Raw genomic sequence first — 9,667 nt, 5'->3', positions numbered from 1 at the left:
AAATATTCTCTTCCATTGTCACTTCTTACCATTTGGACTTGTGAGTTAAACTGAGTTTTAACCATGTTATAAAAGTTTTTAAACACGTTCTCAACTTTAGATTTTTCTTTTAGCAAAAATACCCAACTTACCCGTGTATGATCATCAATTAAGGTGACAAACCATCTTTTTCCAGTATTCGTTGCTATCCTAGATGCACCCCATATGTCACTGCGAATTAGTGCAAAAGGTTTGGTCGACTTATATGGACGTGATGGGTAAGGATTTTTATGGTGTTTTGCTAAAGCACATATTTCACATTGAAATGAAGAAGGATTTTTATTAGAAAATAAATCAGGGAACAACTTGTTCATATAATGAAAACTAGGATGACCTAGACGGAAATGCAATAAATAAATCTCTTGATTACTAGAATTGGTAAAAGTCTGTAGGCAAGAACTCTCTTGACCTTCTTTATTTGAGTGAATCCCTTCTTCCAAGATGTAGAGACCGTCACATTCCCTAGCACTGCCAATCATCCTCCCCGAGTCCAGTTCCTGAAAAAGACAGTGTGAAGGGTAAAAATTAGCTTGGCATTTTAGATCTCGGGTAAGTTTGCTAATGGAAATAAGATTGCAAGCTAAATTGGGAACATGTAGGGCTTTAGATAGGGTCAGAGAAGGTGAGACAGCTATGTCACCAAGTCCGGCAATGGCAGTATAGGATCCATTGGCAATTCGAACTTTTCTGTTTCCTGCACTAGGTTTATATGTGGTAAATGAGCTAGAATTTCCAGTCATATGGTCAGTAGCACCTGAATCGAGGATCCAGGTGTTATGGAACTTAGAACATAGAAAAGTAGCAATAAACAATTTTCTACCGTCTTGTGCAAAGGAGCAGGATGGGATAATAGGCTTGGAAGGCTTTTGAGTGGTCTGTAGTAGATTCAAGAGTTGCTCAATCTGATCCTTTGTGAAGGTCGGTTGACTCGAGTTGACTTGTGATTCTTGTGGATCTTCAGCAGCGGTCTGGTAGGCTCTCTCCGGTTTCTTCTTGTCTCCGGGTGGCTTTCCATGAATCTTCCAGCACGTTTCCCTTGTATGCCAGAGTTTCTTGCAGAAATCACACCATGGTTTCTTCTTGTTGCCCTCCTGTCCTCCTCGAACAAATAAGGCCGAGGTTTCATTCACCGGCTCGGCAGATTCATTTGTGTACATGATCTTCCGGCGATTCTCCTCCAGTCGGATCTCAGAGAACACCTCTCGGATGGATGGTAGTGGCCTTCTCCCGAGGATTCTTCCTTTTACCTCATCAAGAGTCTGATTGACCCCAGCGAGGAACATGAAGACTCGATCGTTTTCTTCACGTGTCTTGAACCGAGCGTAGTCAGCCGGGCTTTCCCACTCTTCATTGTGGCACTGATCGAGTTCTTGCCAAATTGCTACCATCTCGTTGTAGTACACCGTCACAGCCCTGCTTCCCTGTTTTGACTGCCAAAGCTTGGTTTTTAGTTCAAAAATCTGAGAAAAATTTTCCAGATCAGAGTAGGTCTCCTTCACGGATTCCCACACCTCTCTGGCAGATTTCATAAATAGATGAGGTTTGGCGATTGCACTGTCCATGGAGTTGAGGAGCCACGCTGTCACGAGTGAGTTCTCCGATCTCCAGTGGTCGTAGCCATCGTCGTCTTTCTTTGGTGTCTTCACTTCTCCGGTGAGATACCCTAGCCTCCCTCTTCCATCAACAGCAAGTTTTACCGATTGAGACCACTCTAGGTAGTTGCTACCATTTAGTCTGTGCACTGTGATGTGCATAGACGTATGAGAGGTCTCACCAGTGATAGGAGATGGTTTTTTTGGGTTGGTTAGAGGGGTTTTTTCCATCGTGAGAGTTGGTTTTGGGATTTTCGGGATCTGTGTTTGGTCGGCTCTGATACCATGTAAGTTTCAGAGAATAATCTGTTGTATTGATCTTAGCCGCAAGGCTGGAATTTATAGATACAAGTGTAACAACTAAAACATAAAAATAGGAACAAATTAACAAACTAATCCTGATATCTATCGGTAGAAACTGACTCCTAAACTAACTCCTAATCTGCGGAACTAGTAATTTACAGAACTAATTTCTATTTTCTACATGATGAAATTTGATTGGAAAAAAAAGGTGTTCCAATGGGGAAAAAAAATGTGGGCATAAGTTAAATTTGGAAACGATACGGGGTTAGAAGTATAAATAATAAATAATATCATATCACTACTATAACTCAAAAGAGCAAGTGAATGGGTAAAGGATAAGCTGAGACAGGATGTCCGATTGAAAGAAGAACACTCTCTTCTCACTGATTTTATCTCCAACTCCAACAATGGCCTCTTCAACTCTCTCGCTCTGCTCTTCTCTCGCTCTCCAATGCAAAATCTCGCCCAAACCTCGAATTCAAGCCAATTGTGGCAGCAGCAACAACAATAGCCTCCCATTTCTTTCACTTCCTTCCTCCAACAACAAACTCTCTGTGTCGTCTTCGTCGTCGTCCAAACGCCTCAATCCGACGAAGGCCTCCGAGCTCGAAGCGCCTGTGCTCGACGCGCCGCCTAGGGCCGAAGATGCGACCATTGTCGTCGCCGATTCTGAAGAACCGCCAGCTAAGCGAGAGGAGATCTTCGCCGTCGTTATGGTATGCAAATTTTCCTTTGATTTATGGTTATCCAGATGAAATTCGTTCTTATTCTTGCTTTCGAATTTGAATATTCTGTGGAAAGATGGTAGTTTTTGCGAATGTTTATGAACTTCATATCAGATTGTTTTGTGTTTGAAGAAGTAATTTTGATGTGTGTGACGTGTACATTATTCAGATAGGAGGTCGGCAATACATAGTTTTTCCGGGGCGGTTTCTCTACACTCAGAGGCTTAAAGGTGCCAATGTCAATGACAAGGTATGTTCTATCCATTTCACTATCATCCTTGCTGAGATTGTTTGTCGCTTGAATTTTTTGTGTTTGTTCGTCACGATTAGACTTTAGAGATTAGGCGTTGTGCATTTAGCTTTTCTTTTTGGTAGTCGTGTCTTTCTATTCCGTGGTTGAGCTTTGTAGATGAATTATCTCATTTTTATCAGGCTGCTTCATAAATCGGTTGTGTTGTTCGTTAATTTCGACAATAAACTTAAGAAAACATGAATGCTGATATCAATCCGCATGGAAGAATAAACAGTTAGCGATTCTGGAGAACTTTAGGTGATAGAGAAAAAGAGTTACAATGAAGGCACCAAGGAATTGTAAAAGTATTATGTGACCCATATGTGTCTGGTTCGGTGTCTAGAGTTTTTGTTCAGCTTGATATCATTGGTTACATAGAAGCTTAGAGCCACTGTCACAGCTGAATGGTACAGCTTTGTTATATTTCACATTACCAGATTAACCAATGCTGTACCTATACCTAACAAGACTTAAGGACTAAATTTCTGGGGTGAGAATTATTATGTTAGGATTGGGATTCAGTAGCACTGAAAAGGCAGTTGGTTTTCAGTTGTTTTGGTTTCGAGACCAATTATTCTTTACATTCCTAATCCCTATCTTCTTTTCCTTAACCTCTTCTGGTGATTGAGACATTGCTTCATTCGATAAGTGTTTAGATTCTTTAAAATGCTTCTGTTGAATTCTGATACATAACACGCGGGCGCTTCGAATCTTTTGTAGATTGTCCTCAAGAAAGTTCTGCTTGTGGGAACAAAAACGGTGACCTATGTCGGCAAGCCAGTGGTGACAGACGCGGCCGTACATGCCGTAGTAGAAGAGCAAGTAATTTAACTACCTCTCTTTTATATACTCGATTTTACATGTGCATTACATCGATTAGTTACAATCCTCTTGGCAAACAACAGGGATTGGATTCGAAGGTCATTGTGTACAAGTACAAGAGAAAGAAGAATTACAGGAGAAACATTGGCCACAGACAGGTATTGCTCGACTTGTGTGAACACAAATTTTTTTTTTCTTCCTGAAATTGTTTCTGATGACTTTATTAAAATAATGCAGCCAAATACCCGGATAAGGATTACCGGCATAACGGGTTACGAAAACTATCCGGCAACGACACTCGACTCACCGTCACAGCCACAGTCGGAGTAAAGCTATATACTGAGATCCTTGTATGATGAGAGATCGGTATCTGATCGTTTTGTGAAATATTATTCATTTTCCCATTTCAGTCTAAGTTGTTAATTTTAAAAAAAAAATTGAACTTTTTGCAATGAGTATTAACAACCATGTATTTCTTTTTTCCCCACCTAGCTGTTGTCATTCCAAAAGAAAGAGGTGCTATGTCATTCTATCATTTACCTTGAGTTTTTTTTATATACACGATAATATATATATATATATATATATATATATATATATATATATATATATATATATATATATATATATATATATATATATATATATATAGTTGTAAGTGGTTTGTAGCATAGTACCCAAACCATGTTTCCTATATCTTATAGAAAAAAGACCAACAAATAAAGGTAGAGAAATAAAAGGGTCCCATAGATATATAACCATATTTACGTGTATGATTTGTTATTTAACTAATTTTTATTAAATATTTGATAAATAACCATAAAGCAGTATTTACCAAATATTTATTAAAGGTTATTTATGAAATCAAAAGGGCAAACCTGAAAATTGTAAATCATCCACATGTCACGTAATCATTGTGGTTATTTATCAAATATTTACTAAAAGCTAGTTATATAACAATCTAAAAGTGTAAATATGGTTAAGTTGCTAATTATTTTTACAAATAATGGGCTGGCTTTCATTGTAACATGCAAATTGACATCTATTGGAGAAGCTTTTCACTGGTTGAGCAAACAGCTAGGTAAAGATGACAATGAAAGCTTCCAACATAAATATTTGTGTATCAATTTAGTCTTAAACCTTTTGGTATACAAATAAAATCATAATAAAGCAACTATTATCATCGTTTATATTGTGCATAATAATCATTATAACGCATAAAAAATGCTCCTCTATATCCCCCCAGTTGACTATGAATCTTGTATAAAAAGAATGATATGGACTATACTAATACACCAAACCTTCCCAAATACACTTTAGTTGTGTATTATGACCTATAAAATTCATTTGTTAGATCTTGCAATGTTGTCTAATCGGCATGGAACAAGCGGGCCTCGGAACTAGATGCGATAAGAACCCTCTATTCTGGTTGTCATTCGTAGATTCGCTTCCTCTTCAGAAGGGTGGGTAAAATGATGAGTGAGCCAATAAGGAAAAGCACAAACAAAGTTTTTAAGTCGTAGAGATCCTTGACCGACTTAAGATCCCCTAGAGTTCGGCCAGCCTGGTATAAGAGAAAATGGGAAGCCAGAAACTTATTAAATATTATCATAAAATATAGGCCAGACCAACTTCAAAAGACCTCAAATGACTAAGGTTCAGTCCCAAAGTTTTATGGACAATATTTCAGACCGACATAACACAGAAACCGAGAATGGTATTATTATTTTGCAGGACTCATTAATAAGAAGCTTTGAATTCGCTACACTCCAAGCCAGGAACAAACTTCACAAATTAGCTATTGACAATGCACATTTCGATTTGTTAAACGAGTAAAAATAAAGTACTGCATTCGCTAGCTTATCTCCAATTAAGTTTACTCAAATATAGATGATAGTTTGTAAATAGTACCCCAACAAATCCTACAATCTTGGGGGGAAGGAAACTCAGCAAAATAGACAGATATTTCGTTAATACCACCGCAAATTGCTCATGAAATCATTTTAACTGGGCACCAACAAGACTACTGCAAAGAATACCCTAAGGACCATAAGATTGCATATACATAACTACAACTGAGAGTCAGAATATCTATCACAGGACGAAAAAACAGAAACAAGATAAGTATCACCAGTGAGTCATTCAAACAATTTTTAGTCACTGTACAATAATATATATCCCAAAGCTCAGAATTTCACAATCCTAAGGCTTCAGGTGGAACGACTAATGGCTAAATGGAGAACTTTTCTGCTGCTTATAAAATCTAATTCAATAAAGTAATATTGGAATAGTTATGCAAGCAGAAGATTCTTCTAGTTCTAATCACACAACTTTGGCTTGAATAAGAAAGTATCCTTGTATCTGATGGAACTGCAAAATACCTATCTTGCTATATCAAGAAGATTTTGTAGCAAAGGACAACCAGTATGTCAGTACATGATCATGCCAAACAAATAAAGATCGAAAAAAAAAATTTCTGAGTCACAAAATGGTAACACTCTAAACGCAATCTAACATAAATCTAGATCCTTATGGCAGGACTACTTAGTAGGACCAAATCAGAACTACTCGTGTTATTGCATACCCGAATTTGCATGAAGCAATAGTGCCACACAAACACAAAAAATGAAAGAATAAAAGAAGCTTACTTTGACTGTGATATAAGCTGCTGGGACAAGACCAAGCAAAGTGGCCAAAAAGAAGACATGGAACGGTATATCAACGATCGGAGATGCCAAGTTGATGAAAAGGTTCGGCAATGTTGGAGTTACCCTTAGGAAAAGCATGTAATTAAGCAGCTTTTCCCTTCGCTTTCCTATCTGGATCCAGAAGGTTCAAAGATCAAAACACAGCTAAGAAAACCACAGATCACAGTTCATAATATGATTATGTGAACAATAAAAAAGAGAAGAGAAGGCACACACACCTCTGCCTGAAAATATCTCAACTTTTCAGGCCACAACCAACTAACTAAAGGTCTTCCAATTAACTTAGACAAGAAGAAGCACGAGCAAGCTCCGGCGGTGGCATTGAACACGACCAAGAAAACCCCTTTGACGCTCCCGAAAAGTGCCCCGGCTAGCAAGGACATGAAAATTGTCCCGGGAATCATAAAGGTCTGCATGAAGATGTATGTGGAGCAGTATCCGAGAATAAACTGTGTCGGGTAATCTTTCGAATAATCAGCGAGCTGTTCCCTGGAAAAAAAACCCGGAGAAAGAAGTCAATCAAACAAATAAACCCAGTGTAATTCATGAGCTTCAAAGATCCGGTCTTTTCAACTTTCCTAATGATTTTACGCAAATACCTTTCCACATTTCTAGACAAAGAAGAGAATCCAATTTAACGGAAATCATCACACATTTTTAATGATGATTCTTTCTCAATTGAAATCCGATTTAAAAAATGGCATAAACCTAAAGTTTAGAAATTGAATCAAATTTGACCAGATTCCACATACATACGTAAGAGTTTTGAATCGGAGATAAAGTTGAATCGAAACCCTACTTGAGCACGCGAAGATCAGAGATGGTCCTGGGAAGCTTGAGAGTTGCGAAGTCGGCGACGGGCATGGTGGAGTAGATGCAGAAGAGGCCGGCGGCGAAGACGAGGAGAACTCCGGCGGCGGATGCCAGCTCCCACCGAGTCAGAGGAAACCTCTCCGCCTTCGGCTTCTTTCCGGTCGGAGAAGCCCTGTCCTCCTCGTCTCTCGGAGGCCTCACGCCGGCCTCCACCGCCGCCAGATTCCTCGGCGCCGCCATGGCCGTACGGTCAGGTCTCAGAATGTGTTCCCTCGACGAGTCTTGTTCAGCGACGATGATGATGGTTGTGATCGATCATCGGCCCGATGCGTCGTCACCGGGTAAGAGTAGCTTCGTGTTTTTTTTACCCTTTTTTTTTTTGGTAACGAAAAATGTTCCAAGTTTGTGAGAAATTTTCGTGGGAAAATGTGGCTTCCGAATCCGGAATATATTTCTCTTCTTTCTACCTTTCTTGTTATTAAGTAATCACGTTTATCATTTAAGTCTATTCTCTATTGACATTTAACACCTCATCCTTTATTCACAATTTCACACTCCTTTCACCCTCAGAAAATTACAGTATACACTTTTCTTCTTTTAAAGGAACTTTTTTTTTTTTTTTGAAACATCAGAATTTTCATTAAACCGGCTTATCAGCTGTAATATCATCATACAACCAAGGGGGAGCTTCTCCTAAGGAACTTTGTTAAACAAATTGTAAACTTTTAGTTGTACAATAATAACATAAAGGGCAGCCTAATTAGCCAATTTCTTTTTAAATTTTACTCCAATTATCATCTTACTAAAGAGAGCAGTTCCTAATTTATTTTTAAAACACTCCAAAATTAATTAAGATAACCTAATTTTCACTCTAACACAAAACTGCTAACATAGTAAAAAATCACTATAATTCACCAATTCTTTTCGATTGCTTCTTCAGACGATATTGTTATGACATGCTCATTTCAAGACGTTATGATGAGTTGTTCTCGCTTATTCGAGGTGTTTTTCTTGAATTTAACAGCGTACGTTTATCTCTATACTTATATTTTTGTACTTGTAAAATTTGTCATTATTAAAAAAAACTAATTATTAAACTAAGTATAAACTAGTAATAAAATTAAAACTGACTAGCAAGTGCATAACATATATATTAAAGCACATGTATATTAAAGCATTTAAACAATTTCAACATTTCTAATTAAATTATTAAACTAAACAAAGCTGATATTAAATCTAACAAATACTAACATTTCTAATCAATCTAAAATTTAAAAAATAAATTTCTAACAATGAGAAAATTTCTACAACTTATAACACTAAATACATATGATATATTCTCTTTAATACTAAATTGAATATGTTTGGAGTTAAACAATAATTAGAAAACTTCACGAAGGTGAGGTGGGTGGAGCCAAAACAAAAGGTACTCCTCGGCCACCAAATATAAGAAGATCCCCCGTAGAAAATAGAAGCAAATATATCATATAATATCACTAAGTAGCCTAATAAAGGCCGATAGAAATATATTACTCTCTTCATTTTTCGTCTGAAAAAAAGTGTCGCGTGTCTTTTCCATGTTGATATTTTTTCTGACTTATTAACGAGCATGTCGTTGTGAGTTTTGACAATTTAAATGCTTAAAATGTTTATTAAATTCGGCACACCGGCACTTATAAAATACCATTAATGTGTGTGTATGAATGTGTATATATATATAATGTCTACGATATTAATAATGGCATAGCTCTCTTTGCAAATGGCACTGTCTGATTTTTGTAGTCATGAAGTAATTCCATTATTTAACAATTGACATAACATACATTCGATTATAGTTTTGTTACTTTGTTGCAGTTGGTGAACAACTTTTCCTAGATATTAATTATAAATACTATTTACATGGCACAACCTAGCGGTCAAATGGCTGATAAAAATTTGCAACTAGGATTGCATTTCTCCATAATAATTAGTAAACCTTAAATATTGTCTTATTAATATGGGTTATATAGCTAAATAGCCTCTCAGTTTAGACGGTTTTGGATTTGGCCATCATTTGGTTAATTTCGGGTTAATAGGCAGACCCATTTATTTACACAACATCAAAATATCAAAATAACCTCAACTGTTCCCGCCCATTAACATGCTGAAAATAAAAACATTTAAAACAAAATATTCGGATAATAACTGCTCGCGATTATCGAGGAGCATCATTAAGATCATTAATTAATTTTTTTTTTCTCTTTTCTTGGTCACCGGGCTTTTTGTTAAATTTAAAAGGCTTCTTCTTCATCTTCCCGTCACTCTCTTTCTCTCTCTCTCCAAAATTTCATTTAATTTTTTTTTTCCTCAAAACTTCAATTGACCATATCTATA

The 9,667-nt window shown here is 37.0% G+C and overlaps 3 protein-coding genes across 3 annotated transcripts; 1 reads left to right on the top strand and 2 right to left on the bottom strand.

The window, feature by feature from the left end:
* Positions 1-501: 501 nt before the first annotated feature.
* LOC149391203 (uncharacterized) lies at positions 502-1,793 on the bottom strand. Its single transcript, XM_089619957.1, has 2 exons — positions 860-1,793; positions 502-536 (listed from the first exon to the last, which is right to left on the bottom strand). The coding sequence occupies exons 1-2, from the start codon at positions 1,791-1,793 to the stop codon at positions 502-504; spliced, it is 969 nt and encodes a 322-aa protein (XP_089476083.1).
* Positions 1,794-2,247: 454 nt separating this feature from the next.
* On the top strand, positions 2,248-4,308 carry RPL21C (Ribosomal protein L21). Its single transcript, XM_089618496.1, has 5 exons — positions 2,248-2,650; positions 2,829-2,909; positions 3,672-3,773; positions 3,857-3,931; positions 4,011-4,308. Exons 1-5 carry the CDS (start codon positions 2,342-2,344, stop codon positions 4,101-4,103), a joined length of 660 nt encoding a protein of 219 aa, XP_089474622.1. The 5' UTR covers positions 2,248-2,341; the 3' UTR covers positions 4,104-4,308.
* Positions 4,309-4,855: 547 nt separating this feature from the next.
* LOC149391201 (putative membrane protein At4g09580) lies at positions 4,856-7,769 on the bottom strand. The gene is made up of 4 exons (XM_089621309.1): positions 7,281-7,769; positions 6,700-6,970; positions 6,422-6,592; positions 4,856-5,337 (listed from the first exon to the last, which is right to left on the bottom strand). Exons 1-4 carry the CDS (start codon positions 7,532-7,534, stop codon positions 5,206-5,208), a joined length of 828 nt encoding a protein of 275 aa, XP_089477435.1. The 5' UTR covers positions 7,535-7,769; the 3' UTR covers positions 4,856-5,205.
* Between the last annotated feature and the right edge of the window lie 1,898 nt (positions 7,770-9,667).

Source organism: Urtica dioica, chromosome 7 (genome assembly GCF_054948205.1).
Source record: "Urtica dioica subsp. dioica isolate 48M chromosome 7, U.dioica_male_clone48M_v1_H2, whole genome shotgun sequence".
Classification (NCBI taxonomy): Eukaryota; Viridiplantae; Streptophyta; class Magnoliopsida; order Rosales; family Urticaceae; genus Urtica; species Urtica dioica.
This window is presented reverse-complemented; position numbering and strand designations above follow the sequence as displayed.